The 17,400-nt window shown below is 44.2% G+C and overlaps 1 protein-coding gene across 1 annotated transcript in view; it reads right to left on the bottom strand.

Moving 5' to 3' along the window:
* The window catches only part of tmem184c (transmembrane protein 184C), a 41,490-nt gene that overhangs the window by 14,927 nt on the left and 9,163 nt on the right, over positions 1-17,400 (bottom strand). The window contains exons 4-5 of the mRNA XM_078212366.1: positions 15,934-16,139; positions 7,914-7,988 (exon numbers count right to left, since the gene is read on the bottom strand). Of these exons, the coding sequence (XP_078068492.1) occupies positions 7,914-7,988; positions 15,934-16,139 (281 nt within the window). The remainder of the gene's footprint in view (positions 1-7,913; positions 7,989-15,933; positions 16,140-17,400) is intronic.

Raw genomic sequence — 17,400 nt, 5'->3', positions numbered from 1 at the left:
CAGTATATTACAAAACAGAGCAGCAGAATGAATGGTTTTAGGGAGTGATGGAAAAACAGTCATTTTACAACATTGCTATCAGTTAGGATACATTCCTCTAGGCTAATTTGCACTGATTATACATTTATTGAATTTAAATAGGGTACAGAAATTGAAGATGCACCATGTACTTCACATACACATGACAGACATTACAAAGAGCAGGTTATGGCAGATAAAGGGATGACTAAATCTGAACAAAATGATACTGAAGCACAAGATAAAGCTAGTTATCCCAAAGGACAACTACCCAAAATTGGCAGTAGAATATGGTAGGAGCCAGTAAATTGGGGGGATGCCATCAGGAGAGCAGGAAACGACACCAGCAAATAAAACAATGGCTGAATGCACAAGATGAGGGACAGAAGATTAAAATCCATGGACTGACCAAATGTGGTAGTGATGTGGAAGGCCACAAAATGTGGGCCTTGCGGGGGCTGGGGTGCATCATCACCCCCCTGGAATGATATTTTGATTTGATTTTGTAAGTTCCCTTTGAAGTTTTGATTTTTTGTTACAGTGCACCGTCAGGGGCTGTCACCCCTCTCATTTTTCATCTTTTGTTTAATTTATTGACTTTTGTTGCATCAAGAGCAAAAATAGGCAACAGATAGGACATTGGATGTGGGTGACCCTGAACTCAGTGAATCAACACTCCGACACAGCAAGGAGAGGAAACGTCTCTGTATTCAGGAGGCTGAATTCAGCAGAAGTTGCTGGCCTGCAATTCTTTCCACAATCCATCTATTCAACAAATCTGTTCAATCACTTTCACTAGGAGGCCCTCTGTCACAGAGCTGAGTCCTGCTGCAGCCACTACTACAAGGCCTGGAGCCTGAGGCCTAAGGGTGTTGGAATTGGTGGAGAGAAATAGAATGAGGAGATGATGAGAAGTCCAGGATGGATGATTGCAACACCGCTAAAGATCAATTTTCTCAAAAACAATCTTGTGGTGGGTGCCTGTGGAAATTTGAGGGGCCGAGAACTGTTGTGGCAGGGGGAGGTTGAGAGAGAGAGAGAGAGAGAGAGAGACAGAGAGCTTAGGGACTTGAGAGTGAACCATTAAGTTCAGCTCTATTAAAGACCTCACCATCCCTCTTTGTCTGGTGCTGCCCAGTGAAGAATCAATTTACCTTCTCATTAAAATCCTGTTTCAATGACTGTGCCTGGGCAGTGCCAGCTGCCTAAGTGAAGACATCCTCCTCCCCCTGCAGAAGACCAAAATAAGACTTCATCCATCAAGAGCTCTTTCTGCCAACCCAGTGTTACCCACCATTGTGTGTTCTTTCACCCTCCCTTTTGTCTCTCTCTGCCTTTGTATTTTTATAAATGTATTTGGGGGAGACTATTTATCTTTCCATCTTTGTCTCCCTGTCCATTACACCGTTTCAACCAGAAGGCACAGGGTGAATGTAACTCATACTCTTAAATGGGGTCACCACCTTCGCCAGTGACAGGATCTACCAAGACCTATGCAAGAGTAGCTGCTTCTTCAACTCCAGCTGTTGCTGTAGTCCCTTTGCTATTCATGCGTATTTGTAGAAAATATGAGGTGAAGAGCTACATCCATCTCAACATGACAATTGAGGCCTGCATAAAACCTCAAAGATATGTCATGGCTGTGTTCTTCCTGAGGGCTGAGCAGGTGGTGCACCTCGCCCACGTGGCGGGAGGTTATTCCTGCCAGTGGGTTGTAATCTCAAATGTCCTGCCTTTCTTTCAGCTATGATGTGGAGATGCCGGCGTTGGACTGGGGTAAGCACAATAAGAAGTCTTACAACACCAGGTTAAAGTCCAACAGGTTTATTTGGCAGCACAAGCTTTCGGAGCGCTGCTCCTTCATCAGGTGAGTGAGGACTTGTGTTCACAAAAAGGGCATATATTGACACAAACAGACAAAGTTTGTGACATCTGGTGCCAGGCCTCCAAAGGTGGGCATGTGAGGAAACATTCCAAGGCCGGCAACAATGCCCAGGCAGCCACACCTTGCCCTACCACTCCATCCCAAACCCTGCAGGGGCAGTCAATTCTGGCAGCCATTGCAGTCTCACCCAGAGACCAGTGGAGAGCACGTGCTTAACCTGAGCCCACAGCCACTCCTCCCGATTCTGTGATCGTGCCTCAGCCCATGTCCACCAAAGTGGGTGACTCCACCCTAGGGCCAGGCATTGGTGCGGGAGCACTGATGCACAGGAGGGAAGAGAACAGGATGCCTCTTGTGAAAGGGAGATCTCCCTCCCTCTACACCTTGCCTGGAACAGGAGCAGGAGGTGCCTCTCCTCTGAAGCAGAGGAGCACAAAATGAAGATCTGTCCCTCATGGAAGAGGTGTTGTCCCTCTGAGGAACCCTTTGCTCTGCCCCAGTGTGCAGGAGATTCCCAATACACCACTGTGGTCTCTCCCAACCGAGTCGGGCACCCTGGAGGCATGGGTGGGAGAACTAGAGACAGAACCCACCCAGCAACAATGTGAGCACCCTGGGTTCCTGCCCATCCTAGCTGGATCACATTAGCAAATTCCCAGGTGCTGGGTGGTGGCAGCAACAGGGAAGGCCCCTCATTCTGTCTTAACCTTTTACTCTGGGCGCCTTAACCATTAGTTTAGAGCTCTTTCTGGACATACCTAGTGACCCAATGACTTGGGTAGAGTGCGGCCTCAAAATGCTTCTGCTTTCTCCGGCCTAGAGCTCTCAAAGGAGCCAAGAGGACCCTCTGTTGTTCATCCTAGGGTGGGAATGGGACAGAGGCAGGGTCAGTGGATGGTCCGGGCCAGCTTCCACACTCAATGTGATGGAGGGCTTGGACTTGAATGGCGACGCCCGGAGAAGGGTGGTGGCCAGGTGGAGGGCACTGGGGACGATTTAGAGTCCATCACCAGTGGATGTCCTTTTGCCCTCCACTGAGACACCCCCCCTCCCCCCCCCCGCCCCTCGTATCTGCCTCGAGGAAATCTGGGAAATTCTGGAAGACAATCTTGGTGTCCATGACAGAGTTCAGCTGGCCCTGACTATTGGTCAGAGTTGATGCTGCTCATTCGGTCCATGCGCTTGGCCCAAAAAGCCCCAGACTAGTATCAGAATGACCAGAGCAGACTGAAGACGTTCCTCGCTGTGCTCTTGAGGGAATGGAGGACTACGTACTCCTCTACTCTGTCTGCATATTCAGGTGATGGCAGTGTCATTCTACTCTTGAAATGAAGATACCCATAGCCAGCCTCAACATCAACAATAGCAGAGAACACAGTGCAAGTTTCAGAAATTCTCACTTCTGAAGGAGGAGAAGTGTGAGGTGTAGTTCCTGTAGGAAACCCACACCATTCCTGGAGACAAAGATACTTGGCACCTACATGACAAGGAGTGATCCACCATTCATCGGGTCCAAATTTCTGGCAGGGTGGTTATCTTGGTAGCCAGAGATCTTGGGAAACATGGGGCCCGTGCCAGACAGTTTGCCCCACTTACCATCCATTTTGGCAACATGACACTTCAGTTTGAATGTGGTGGGATTTCAACTGCATCCCTGAAGCGAGGGACCATGCCGTTGCCCCACACTATACAACATTGATTGGGAGGTTGAGACACCTGATCAGGTCCTTCAACTTAGTGGACGTCTGACAGAATCTCCATCTTGACTCCAACACCTTCACTTCTGAGAGGCCTGGAGTTAGAAGGCCCAGAATCGACTGCTTTTATATTTCTACGGTGTTCGTGTCCTGTGCACTGGTGGCTTCTCTGCAGCAGGTTCTAGGTTTGGACCACTATTCAGTATGGGCAAAATTTGTTCTATTCTGTGCTTGGATGGGTCTGCATGCTGGCTCTTTAACAACTGCCATATGGAGGACAAGCGGTTTTAGAACTTGTTCTGGTGCTTCCGGGCTGGATGAAGGAAGCAGGAAGGCTCCCCCTCCTTGAGACTATGGTGGGAAATAGGCAATGCATCATCTTAGGATGTTCTATTCTGTGAATGGCACTAAGTAAGTTGTTGTTTTGTGGCCCTGTTATCATGTGCACTATTAGCAAGAATTTGTAATTCACAGTAGTTCTATGGATACTTTGCAATTGAACAAATATTAGCATTTCCATTGTAAACATAGCTAATTTCCATGCAACATAGTTCCAGCCATTCTTATAACGTGTATGACCATCTCCTTTTCATTTGCATTTTGGAAAACAAGCCTGAATTATTGGCTATTGGAATTTGTTGCAGGCTTGGAGTAGGCATTACCAGCAAGATTTATTTTAAGGATTTATCAGTAGTCGCTGCCACTGGGAAAGGGTAAATTATTTTGTGTTCATATTGTTTAATAAAAATTACTTTGTTGTATTCATAAATGTATTCATAGCAAGCTCCTTCTTGTACAAGTTTTAACGTCTGTCAAGATACAGGGAGTGGTACATATATTAACCATTACTACGAGGAGGCATTTGTTTTTCATTATTAGGGGAGGAGGATAAAATGTAGTGTAAAAACTGACATTGAGGAGATTTTTGTGACAACAAAGCACTGTAATTTCAGAATCACCTCAAGTGTCTAAAAATAGGGTAGACAAGCAACTTTTCTGTCAGTGGAAAAAAAAATACAGCAATGAACTAATCACACGCATAGGGCGGAATTCTCCCAAAAACATTCTACGGGCCCGATTTTACCAACAATTTGCGCCCGTTTTCGGGTGCGAAATCGCTGTAAAGTCGGGTGTGAGGCCTTTATCGCGATCTGCACCCGCATCCGCTGGGGGGGGGGGGGGAGAGAGGAGGGAGGTGGGTAAGATGTATCTCGGGGAGGGGGGGGGCAGATGGATCTCTGGTGCGGGGGGCAAGTGGATCTCTGGTGGGGGAGGCAAGTGGGGTCCGCTGCCACTCTGCGGGCGAATCGGTGGGGGGGGGTTAAAGGGGTGGCGATTGGTCTGGGTAGTGGGGGGGTGAATAAGGGACACACACACACATCATTATCCCCCTTATCCACCACCCCCCGTAACCCAGACTGATCGCCACCCCTGCCCCGCCCCCCACCCGATCGCCCACAGAGTAGCAGCGGACCCCCCTGCGCCCCCCACACCAGAGATCCATCTGCCCCCCCCCCGCCCCGAGATCCATCTGCGGCCCCCCCCCCGTCCCCCCCGAGATACACCCTCGCTCCCGCTTTTCGCTCCCGGGCCGCTTTCTCTGCTTTCTGCAGCTCGAGAGCAACCCGACACGGGCGCGCTTTTTCCAATTTGTTTCTAGCTGTGCATGCGCAGTTCAGAGCATCGATCGTTCCGGCCGCGCTAAGCCCCACCCACAGCGCGAATCGGACTAGAGATGGCTGAGAGTGTATGGGAGCGCCTGAAAGCGGATTTCTAAGTCGGATCTGTACTACGCCCAGATTCGGCACTTAGAATGAAAATGGTAAAATCGGGCCCTAAGTGTTGAATTCGCAGGAAAACTTGAATCTCCCACATTCTGTACAATGCAGAGACCACCGGCGTGAATATCATTAGACTTCAGGGGGCGGGGCCTATTCCCACCCGAGAGGCTGACACCAGCGGGCCTCTGTGCATGAGCAGTGGCCCCACACTGTCAGCCTCCCATTTGCAGGCCAGATCGATAGCTGGCCAGTCCGAAACCCCTGCAGTGCTGCCCCTCCAACCCCCCCACAGCCCGATCGCGAGCCCCTCGACCATTCCCAGCCTCCACCCACCCCGTCCCGGACAGCCTTGATCTCCAGCTCCCTCCAGTCACCTCCCCGACACTGGGAGACGCTAGCAGGACCACAAACGCTCGCGGGAATCCCGCAAATCGCCTCCCCACACGTTAGAGTGCCTATTTATTGACAGGATAGATAGTCATAGATGCAATCAAATGGCATATGAAAGATCACAGATGGCCTCACATATAATGAACGTTCCTTCATCAGAACTGACAGTCAAGCTGCAGGACAAATTTATTTTCAAAAGGTTTTTTTTTAAATCAGCAAGTCAGAATGTATTCAAGAGGACGGGATTTACAGTTCAAACGTGCCAGCTACTTTCAGAAAAAAACCCAATAAAAATCAAGATGTTGGAAAGAAGTGCAAAGATCTCACAATAGTCTTGGGACAGAATTTTATACTCCCTCAATGCAGGTTCTGAAGCTGGGTGAGGGTGATGGGGGAGGGGGGGGGGGGAAGAGAATCAAATTGAATGGACAGGAATCCCCGGGGAAGCCGCCAGCTCAAACCCAGACACAATTTCACATTTGGGTGGGCAGGCCTTGGGCCAGAAACTCTCACATTCACCTATTAAGGCCCTTATGTGTCCTTATCCCATCTGGCCTCAGTCTTTAGGTTGGTGGGTGTAGGTAGGGTGGGAAATAGACATTTCCACCTTTCCACATCTCAGGAAAGGAAGGGGAGGGGCCTCACTCTCAGTCCCCTCAGAGTTGTGCCCCCCTGCCAAATCTGATTAGCTGACAGCTTTCATGAGTGAGATTTCCTTCCAAGGGTGAATGGAAGTCCCACCCGCTGTCAATCAATGTTCAATTGAGTGTGGAATGGCTGTTGGAGTGTGAGAGTCGGCAGCTGAAAGTGCTCAAAACTTTACCCTTGGAAAAGGCACGGAAGAAATTTACAATACTGGTACCAGAGATAAGGCAATTCATATATGTGGAGCTGTGATTATTCCTTTTATAGGAGAGAATGTTAAGGGGAGATTTAAGAGTGATGTTCAAAATTATCAAGGGTTTTGACTGAGTAAATCAGATTGAGTAAATAAACTGCTTCCCATTGGCAGGGCGAACCTGATGGACATAATTTGCCTTCCCCTGCCCCTCCCCACCACCACCACCCCCAATCCCAAGGTCAGCACAGTGGCTAGCACTGCTCCCTCACATTGTCAGGGACCCAGGTTCGATGCTCAGCTTGGGTGATTGTTCAAACTCCACACATTCTCCCCGTGTCTGCATGGGTTTCCTCCGGATGCTCCGGTTTCCTCCCACAGTCGAGATTTGAAGGTTAGGTGGATTGGCCATGCTAAATTGCCCCAGTGTCCAAAGGTGTGCAGCTCTGGTAGATGCATGAGGCTGTGGGGATAGAGCAGGGGGTAGGCTTGGGTAAGATGCTCTGTTGGAGAGTCAGTGCAGACTCAATGGGCCGAATGGCCTCCTTCTGCACTGTAGGGATTCTATGACACATCGGAGATAATCCGCAAATGAAGCAGAAAGAAGGGAATCTAATTTTTTCTCCATGCAATGATTTATGATCTGGAATGCATTGCCTGAAAGTGTGGTGGAAGCAATTTCATGAGAAACTTTTGAAAGGAATTGGACATATACTTGAAAAAGGAAAGTTTTCTGGCACAGGCACAATATAATTTTTCTGTGCTGTGTGATTCAACATGAAAGGGGCTTTAGATACAATGAAAAAAGGTTACAGAAAATACAATGGATCGAGTTACATGCAGTTATTAAAAATAAGCTAAATTATACTGGGAGAATCCAACAGAAAAACAGGGGAGATAACTAAATGCTGAAGAACATGAAAATGAAACAATGTTCCATGAATCGGGTTGAGATCAGCTGGAACTATGCAACAGACCAAAAAGGTGAAAAGACCAAAGCTGGAGTGGCACAGACAAGGTGCAATGGGAATCTTTATAGGAGAGAACAAGAATTGTCATGGCAATTCACAGACTGTCAGGGTAATGCTGATGTGTGAAAGAATGATTCTCAACAAAGTAGTCATCCTTCTATATTGGGTATCCCAATAAAGAGACCGCGCTATGAGCAAGCAAACACAGTATACTAGATTGGAGAAAACACAGATTGTTGCACAAGTGTTTGAAGCCCCTAAGAAAATGTAGCAAGCCAAACAAAGGTTGAAAATACATATTCTCATTCAATGCTCCAAAACAATATTACTTACAATGCAATTATTGTTGTAAATGGTCTGACAACGGTGTACTGCAAAACTCCAAGCTTGCATCTAAACAGCAACACCCTACCAAAGAAAGCACAAACCAAAAGGTTATCAGAATGAGTATTTATTTGGAGCAATATTTGGAAAGTAATAGGAACTACTACTATGAAAACTTCAACAGCCTACAGTGAAACATAGTTAAAAATAGCATTCTGAATAAATATAAAATATAAAAACTGAATTTGTAATTGTAATCACTCTAAGACACCTATTATGGCATAAATCAATTAAAATGCTGTAACAAAGGTAAATATTATGGAATTTACAAACATCTTATTTCTGGATCATAAGAAAAAAATTAAAACATGTATACTGGAACTTGCAGCAATAGAAAAATATACAACAGGGCAATACAATTCAAATACAACACATTTCTTAATTCAGTATTTTTATATATATGAATAGACTTTTCTGAATTACCATTTTGTCCTAAAGACAATGAACACAATCTACTGAGAACAAGCTATCGATTGTGGGATGTTGATGTCAGATGGCAAGTTCTGATCTGTTGAAAGATCCTTGAGCCAAATTGTTAATTCCACTTCTTTCACCATAGATGCTGCCTCGCCTGCTGGGTCTTATTTACTCAATCAAAACCCTTGATAATTTTGAACATCAACATCCCACAATGGATAACTAGCTTGTTTGCAGTAGACTGTGATCATTGTCAGGGGGGCATGGTGGCACAGTGGTTAGCACTGCTGCCTCACAGCACCAGGACCCGGGTTTGATTCCCGGCTTGGGTCACTGTCTGTGTGGAGTTTGCATGTTCTCCTCGTCTCTGTGGGGTTTCCTCTGGGTGCTCCGGTTTCCTCCCACAGTTCAAAGGCGTACCAGGTTAGGTGGATTGGCCATGCTAAATTCTCCCTCAGAGTACCCGAACAGGTGCTGGAGTGTGGCGACGAGGAGATTTCCACAGTGACTTTATTTGCAGTGTGCATAATGTACATGGATTAAAAGATTTTTCTTCTTCAATTTTGTCTCAGAAAACAGATAAGGAAATCATCTGTGATTTGCTACTTTTTATATAAAGCCACATCACAAAATATGTATAGTAAAATCTTTAAAAGGATTAGAAATATTTCCATCATGTCATCAAGCCACTCATTTAGGTTTTCTATAAATTGAAGAGACATTGACATTTTACATACTGCATTACACAATTATTTTAACATAACTGAAAGGAGCAACTAGCAATTCTGGCAGAAATTGGGAAGACTGCTTCTCAGTTTAACATAATCATTGAGTCATAGGATGATATAATGATGCAGCACAAGAGACCATTTGGTCCATTGTGCATTGGAAGAGCTATCCAGTTAGTCCCACATCCTGTCTTATTCCCTTAGCCCTGCAAAGTTTTTGCCCTTCATGTATTTATACAGTATCCTTTGAAGGTTATTATTGAAATTACTTCTAATGTCTCTTCGAGTCCATAACTTGCCGTTTAGATATTTTTTCTTCATGTCATCTCTGGTTTGTTTGCTTGGTAGCTTAAATTTGTGTCCACTGGCTATTGGAAACAGTTTTTCTTTGTTTACTCTAGCAAAACACACTTCATGATTTTAATACCACTATCAAATCTCCTCTTAACCTTCTCTGCCCTAAGAAGAACAAGCACCGCCTTTTCAGTCACTACATATTACTAGACACTCATCTTTGCACCATTCTAGTAAATTTCTTCTACACCCTCTCTCCAAGATCTTGATATCCTTCCTAAAGTGAGATACCTAGAATTGAACCCAGTGCACCTGCTGAGGTCCGACTGATGTTTTATAAAGGTTCATTGTAACTTTTTGCTTCTATGCCTCTATTTATAAAGCCACGGACCTCAATTTAAAAAACACAGCTTTCTTAATTGTACAGTTTCAACATTGGCATTCATCAACAGTGTGGAAAAATGCCAAAGTAATTCCTGTTCACAAAAAGATGGACTCATTAATACTCACCTGCTCACTAATGCTTTGCTTGGCTCCTGCCAGGATCATTCACAAAACAAATGAATTCTTACAGTTAAGAGCTACCTTTCATGATACCAAATACACACTACAACTTATAACAACAGTCTTATGATATAGGTTTTTCTTTAATGCTTTTTATAAAGGCTTATTTAAAGGCAACTTTCACAAACTGCATCTTGTATAAATTAAAATTCAACCACATGTGAAGTGACCAAAAATAGTGCATCTGTTCATAATACACCAATATAGCACTGGAGTGTAAATACAGAAAACAGTACTGAGCAACCCTTCATATAATCTTGATTTATTTAATGTAGTATGTAATAAACACATCGACAGGCCATCTAGTTCAGGCTAAACCCGCTAAATTCAAATTTTAAAGAAAAGAAAATATTGCATTTTATATTGTGCATTTCACCTCAGGCTTTATAGGCAATTAATTATTTTTGAAGTGCTGTCACCTTTATAATTTAAGAATTGAAAAATGAATTTATGCACAGCATTTCCCCAAAATAGAAGTGAGATAAATGACATTTTTTTTAAGTGATGGTGGTTGAAGAATAAATATTGCGAAGAACAATGGGGAAACTCTTGCTTTTTTCCAGCAAGTAGCTTGAGATTAGAGTGGACAGGCAGCACCTTGTTTTAATGTCAAAGACATCATCTCAAGACCATGCAGAGTATCCTCAGTATTGGATTGAATGTGAGCCTTGATTACATGTCTCTGAAGTGGGACTTGAACCCACAACATTCGGTTTCTGAAGAAAGAGTCAAAGCTAACACATTGCAAGAAATAGTGGGATGACCAAAACTATTACCTTCAGTCCCCACCACAAATACCATTCCCTACTCACAGACTCCACCCCATATCTTCACCTATGTCCGAGACAGAATCAGACCATTCACAACCGTGGCATACTATTGGACTCTGAACTGAGCGAGCTGTTGACCCCCATCTTCGTCCCTGCCTCACCTCTTCCTGAAACCCTTAACTATGCGTTTTGTACCTCTAGACCTTTTTCTAGCCAGAGGGTTCAAACTAGCTTGGAAAGTGGGGTGGGAACCCAAGGAGGTAATTCAGACAGGAGAGAAACAAAACTGGTAATGGTAGGAAGTAAAATAGTAAGTGAAATTGGAAGGCAATGGAAACAAAGGCCAGCATCAAATCGGGTCAAAATAAGGAAAAATGTTAAAAAGGTAAAATTGAAGGCACTCTATTTGAATGCAGGTAGCATTTGCAACAAAATAGATTAATTGACAATACAATAGAAGTACACGAATGCCGTCTAATTGCCATTACAGCAACATGGCTGCAGGATGACCAAGACTGGGAACTGAATATTCAAGGATTTCTGACATTTATGAAGGACAGGCAAAAAGGTAAAAGATTGGGGGTTAACGAAGGATGAGATCAGTGCATTAGTGAGAGAAGTTCTTAGATCAAAAGATCAAGATGCAGAATCAGTTTGGATATAGTTAAGAAACAGCAAGGGGCAGCAAACATTGGTGGGAGCTGTTTCACCAAATAGTGATACTATAAAAGTGTGGTGTAAATCAAAAAATCTGAGGTGTTAAAGTTTATTTATTAGTCACAAGTAAGGCTTACATTAACACTGCAACGAAGTTACTGTGAAATTCCCCTGGTCACCACACTTCGGCGCCTGTTCGGGTCAATGCACCTAACTAACACGTCTTTCAGACTGTGGGAGAAAACCGGAGCACCCGGAGGAAACCCACGTAGACATGGGGAGAACGTGCAAACTCCACACAGACAGTGACCCAAGCAGGGAATCGAACCCTGGCATTGTGAGGCAGCAGTGCTAATCACTGTGCCACTGTGCTGTAACAAGGTGCATGTAACAAGGGTAATACTGTAATCATGAGAGACTTTAACCTAGATATAGACAAGGTAAACCTAATTAACACGAATTCCTGCAACTTATAAAAGATTATTTTCTATAACAATACTTTGAGGGACCAAGTAGAGAACAAGTGGGAGCAAGCCTGAATAACATGGGACAGGTGGCCATGTGGGGGAGAGGTGAAGTTGTGTTGGGGCAAGTGTGGTGAGCAGAATCAAGATGGAGGGGAAAGTTCACAGTCTAAAGTTGTTGAACTCAATATTGAGCCCTCCAATTTGGAGAGTTTGCAGAAATTCTATAGATTCTGCAATGGTTCCTGCAGATTAGAAGGTAGCAAATAAATATTTACTCCTTCTGGCAAGTAATATTTAAGAAAGGAGGGAGAGACAAAAAAAAACAGGGAACTACAGATCTATTAGCCTGACTTCTGTAGTAGGGAAAATGCTAGAATCTATTATAAAGGATGTGATAACTGGATACTTAGAAAATACTGGCAGGATTGGGCGGAGTCAACATGGATTTATGAAAGGGAAATTGTTTTTGACAAGTCTGTTGAATTTTTTTGAATGTAACTGTAACATAGATAAAGGAGAGAATGTATTTTGATGTTCAGAAAGCTTTCGATAAGGTTCCACACAAGGGTCAGAATTTTATGTTGCCTCCTCCAGCAGGTTTTTAGGCAGGGTGGAGTGCGTGAAATTTCAGGGACGGGATTCTCTCTGGGCTCCCACCCATCTTGACCTCACAACGATTTTACACCAGGGTGGGCAAGGCCTCAGACGGGAAGCCCACTCTTGCCCAACTGAGGCACTTAAGTGGCCAGTAAACGGCCATTTCCTGTCAACCTCAATTTTTAATCTGGCAGAGCAGGCTGAAACTCCATAAGGGAAACCCAGAAATAAAGTTCAATCTCGGGCGGGAAAGGTTGGGGGGGGGGGGGGGGGGGGGGGGGGGGGTCTACCTTCATCTAAAGGCCCCATCTTAAGCCTGGTGACCTCTGCACCTCCCTTCCCTACACCGCCCCCCCCCCACCCCTCAAAAAGTGAGAGCACAAGGGTTTGGGTGGGAATATATTGGCATGGATTGTAAATTGGTTAACGGACAGAAAAGAGTAGAATAAATGGGTCATTCTGAGGTTAGAAGACTGTAACTGATGGGGTCAGTGTTTAGGCCCCAGTTATTCACAATCTAGATCAATGATTTGGATGTGGAGACCAAATGTAACATTTCCAAATTTGCTGATGACACAAAACTTGGTGGGAATGTGAGGATGCAGCAACATCAAAGGGATTCAGGCTAAGTGAGTGGGCAAGACCAAGGCAGATGAAATATAATGTGGGAAAATGTGAAGTTACTCACTTTGATTGGATAAACAGAAATACAGAGTATTTCTTAAATGGTGGGAGATTGGGAAGTGTTGATGTCCAAAAGGACCTGGGTGTCCGTATCCACTGAGTCACTGAAAGCTGGTATAGCAAGTAATTAGGAAGGCAAATGGCATGTTGGCCTATAGTGTAGGAGGATGTGAGTGCAGAAGTAAAGATACCTTGCTGAAATTGAACAGAGCAATTCCTCTGGTCTCCTTAAGGATATACTTGCCAGAAGGAGTAAAACAAAGATTCAGCAGACTGATTCATGGAATGACAGGATTTTCCCATGAAAAGAGAAGAAAGAGTTTGAGCTTATATTCACTAGTTTAGAAGAATGGGAGGTGATCTCATTTAAACTCAAAGTTCTTACAGGGCTTGACAGGATCGATGCAGGAAGAATGTTTTGACTGGCTGGGAGATCTAGAACCAGGGGTCACAGTCTTAGAATAAGAGATAGGCCATTAATGACTGGGATGAGGAGGAATTTCTTCACACAAAGGGTGGTGAATTTTTGGAATTTTGTACCCCAGAGGGTAGATAGATTTCCAGATATGAGTAGAAAACCAAGGGATATGGGAATAATGCAGGACAATGGCATTGGGGTGGAAGGTCAGCCATGAACTAGTTGAATGGCAGAACAGGCTTGAGGGGCTTAGTGGCCTCCTCTTGCTTCTATTTATGTTCCTCCCACTTCACACTATCTGTAAACTTTAGTTAATTCAAAATTCTGCTGCCCTTCACCTAACTCCTGTGGTGAGTAACTCACCTCCTGACTCCCAAAGTTTGTCAACCAATTACAGGGCACAAGTTAGGAGTGTGATGGAATACTTGCCTGGATAAGTGGAGCTCCAACAACATTCAAGAAGCCTGACACCATCCAAGACAAAACAGTCGGTTTGATTGGCACCTCATCCACAAATATCCACTCCCTTCACCACTGATGCACACTGGCAGCAGTGTATCACAGAAGACAGAGGGTGGTAGTGGAAGGGTCTTTTTCCGGCTGGATGCCTGTGACGAGTGGTGTTCCGCAGGGCTCTGTATTGGGACCTCTGCTGTTTGTGATTTATATAAACGATCTGGAAGAAGGTGTAACTGGGGTGATCAGTAAGTTTGCGAACGACACGAAAATGGCTGGACTTGCAGATAGTGAGGAACATTGTCAGAGGCTACAGAAGGATATAGATAGGCTGGAAATTTGGGCAAAGAAATGGCAGATGGAGTTCAATCCAGATAAATGCGAAGTGATGCATTTTGGTAGAACTAACGTAGGGGGAAGCTATACGATAAATGGCAGAACCATAAAAGGTGTAGATACGCAGTGGGACCTGGGTGTGCAAGTCCACAGATCCTTGAAGGTGACATCACAGGTGGAGAAGGTAGTGAATAAGGCATATGGCATGCTTGTCTTTATAGGACGGGGCATAGAGTATAAAAGTTGGGGTCTGATGTTGCAGTTGTATAGAACGGGGGGGGGGAGGTTTGACATGGATATCAGAAGGACGTATTTTACACAGAGGGTGGTAGGGGCCTGGAATGCGCTGTCGGGCAAGGTGGTGGAGGCAGACACACTGGGAACATTTAAGACTTATCTAGATAGCTGCATGAACGGAGTGGGAATGGAGGGTTACAAAAGAATGGTCTAGTTTGGACCAGGGAGCGGCGCGGGCTTGGAGGGCCGAAGGGCCTGTTCCTGTGCTGTATTGTTCTTTGTATATCATCAAAAAGATACATTGTAGGAACTCACCAAGGCTCCTTTGACAGCATCCAAACTCACAACCACTAACATCTAAAAGGGCAAGGTTGGCAGCCACATCAGAATACCACCATCTGGAAATTCCCCTCCAAGCAGCCACACACCATTGTGACTTGGAAATATATCACCATTCCTGTACTGATACTGGATCAAAATCCTGGAACTTCTTAACAGCACTGTATCTACATTTCAGGAACTGCAGCAGTTTAAGGCAGCAGCTCATCACCACCTTCTCAACGACAACTGGGGATGGGCAATAAATGCTGGCCTTGCTACATCCCAGGAATCAATTAAAAACAAACCTCACATCAAGTTTAATCCATCCATCACACCTGTGCTTGCTGATCTAAGTAAGTGAGGCCTCACTTACTTAGCCTCAATGGTGAGGCCTCAATTTTAGAATTTTCATATTTCTTCATGACCTCATTCCTCTCTAATTTCCTCTAGCCTTGAAACCGTCCAATACCTCGAAAATTCCTGATTTTAATTTTACCACCGCTGACAGCTGCCTGGGCCCTAAGCTCTGGAATTTCCTCCCTAAACCTGTCTTTGTCTCTAGCTTTCTCTTAAGATGCTCCTTAAAACCTACCTTTTTGATAAAGCTTTTGTTCACGTGTCCCAAAAGCTCATGCAGCTCGTTGTCATGCAAAGTTGTTTCTGCTCCTAATGTGATTAGACTGGAAAAGTTATCTGCAGTAAATTGATTCAAACCTGTGATACAGTACATGTTGAAATTTTCAAATTAATGACCCAAGATGGGCAGAATGATTTTTCTCAGTTGTCCTGATCGCTAGAACAGTGCTTATTTTTAAAGTTACAGCATTGTTTTAGTATTATGTGCAAAATGGTTAATAACGTTTTCATGTAAATGGTTAATTCATTACATGGCATAGATTTTTAAATGTTACATAAACAAAAGAGTACAACAGAAAAGATACAAACCAATCACTTCAGTTTAAATCTCTTGCAGGAAAATTAGCTACATTTAAGCAGGGCATTAACAGCTGAATTACTACTTACTCTCCCATATGCCAAGATGGACAGCAGCAGAGAGGAGGCAGATGTTTCTGTTGATCTTTAGCTTCCAGCAGTATCACCAAATTTGGGTACTGATATGTCAAATAACTCAATAGGAATATCATGAAGTTATAGATGACATATGCTTCATAGCACTCTCGACATGTATCGACATAGATAGCGATATGAGGATATTTCAGAGCTATCCACTGGTGAGAAAGAAAATGGTTTCATGTGACAATAAGTAACTAGATTTTGTCATACCACACAAACCTCAGCATCTGGATGAAAAATACTTTGGATCTGTATTTTTAAAGAATACTACCTCAAACACTGAGCCAAAGCAATAAAAGTCAAGTGAATTTACCCTAATTAGACCATGAATAATGAATATGCAATACATATCAATCATCTTACATGACAATGCATTCAAAACATAGAAACGTTACAGCACAGAAGGCCGTTCAGCCCATTGTCGCTACAGATTATCCAGCCTAATTCCATTTTCCAACTCTTAGCATCTGGTCAGTTACAGCACTTCAAGTGCTTATCCAAGTATTTGTTAAATTTAATGAGGGTTTCCACCTCTACCACCCTTTCAGGCAGAGAGTTGCAGAACCCCACCACTCCCAAGTGATAATATTTCACCACTCCCCCAATCGTTTTGCTAAATTATTTAATCCATGCCTTTTGGTTATTGGCCTCTCTGCTAAAATAAATAGGTTAGAGGGATTAGTGGGTAAATATGTAGGGATATGGGGTAGGGCCTGGGTGGGATTGTGGTCGGTGCAGACTTGATGGGCCAAATGGCCTCTTTCTGCACTGTAGGGTTTCTATGGTTTCTGATAGCAGATGGGCTGAGGTATGGGTGGAGGCAGAAGTGGACATCCTTTGTAATAATGAGGACATGGGATAGTGGTGGTGGTGTGGTGGTGGTGGCGGAGGGGAGGGGATTGTTAAATCAGCAGTTAGAAAGTGAGGAAATAGTTGGGAGTTCTCATGGCACCATAGATATGGCACCATACTGGGGAAAGCAGGAAGGGCATCAGGGTAAAGATGAGAGAGTGGTTAAACAAACTGATAGCTACAAAGTGGGAAATAGAAAGCCAAATGATAAGTAATTAGTAGTTTGAAAGTATCTGCTGCTGTCATGGAATGTTACATTTGTGTCTTGTGCCAACCTCACCTATCCACTGTAGCTCATTTGCAACTGCTCTGTGGCATCCGTCATCGAACTACACCTAAGTTGACCCCTCTTTCTACTGCCCTCCAGCAGAGATCTCTGTAACTTTTCAGCTCTGATCAAGTGGCTGAAGTACTGACATTTTCTTCTTTGTCAGTTATTTTTGCTCTTGCAATTTCAAGCACCTCTTCATTTGTATCTGGAATTTTAACAGAAGCCATGGCGCCCCCATATCAAAGATTAGATTTGTTTAGATTTCCGAGGTCTACAGGAAAGTGATAGAAAAT

This window comes from Mustelus asterias, chromosome 1 (assembly GCF_964213995.1).
Source record: "Mustelus asterias chromosome 1, sMusAst1.hap1.1, whole genome shotgun sequence".
NCBI lineage: Eukaryota > Metazoa > Chordata > Chondrichthyes > Carcharhiniformes > Triakidae > Mustelus > Mustelus asterias.
The sequence above is the reverse complement of the archived record's forward strand: the minus strand, read 5'-3'. Positions and strand labels throughout refer to the sequence as shown.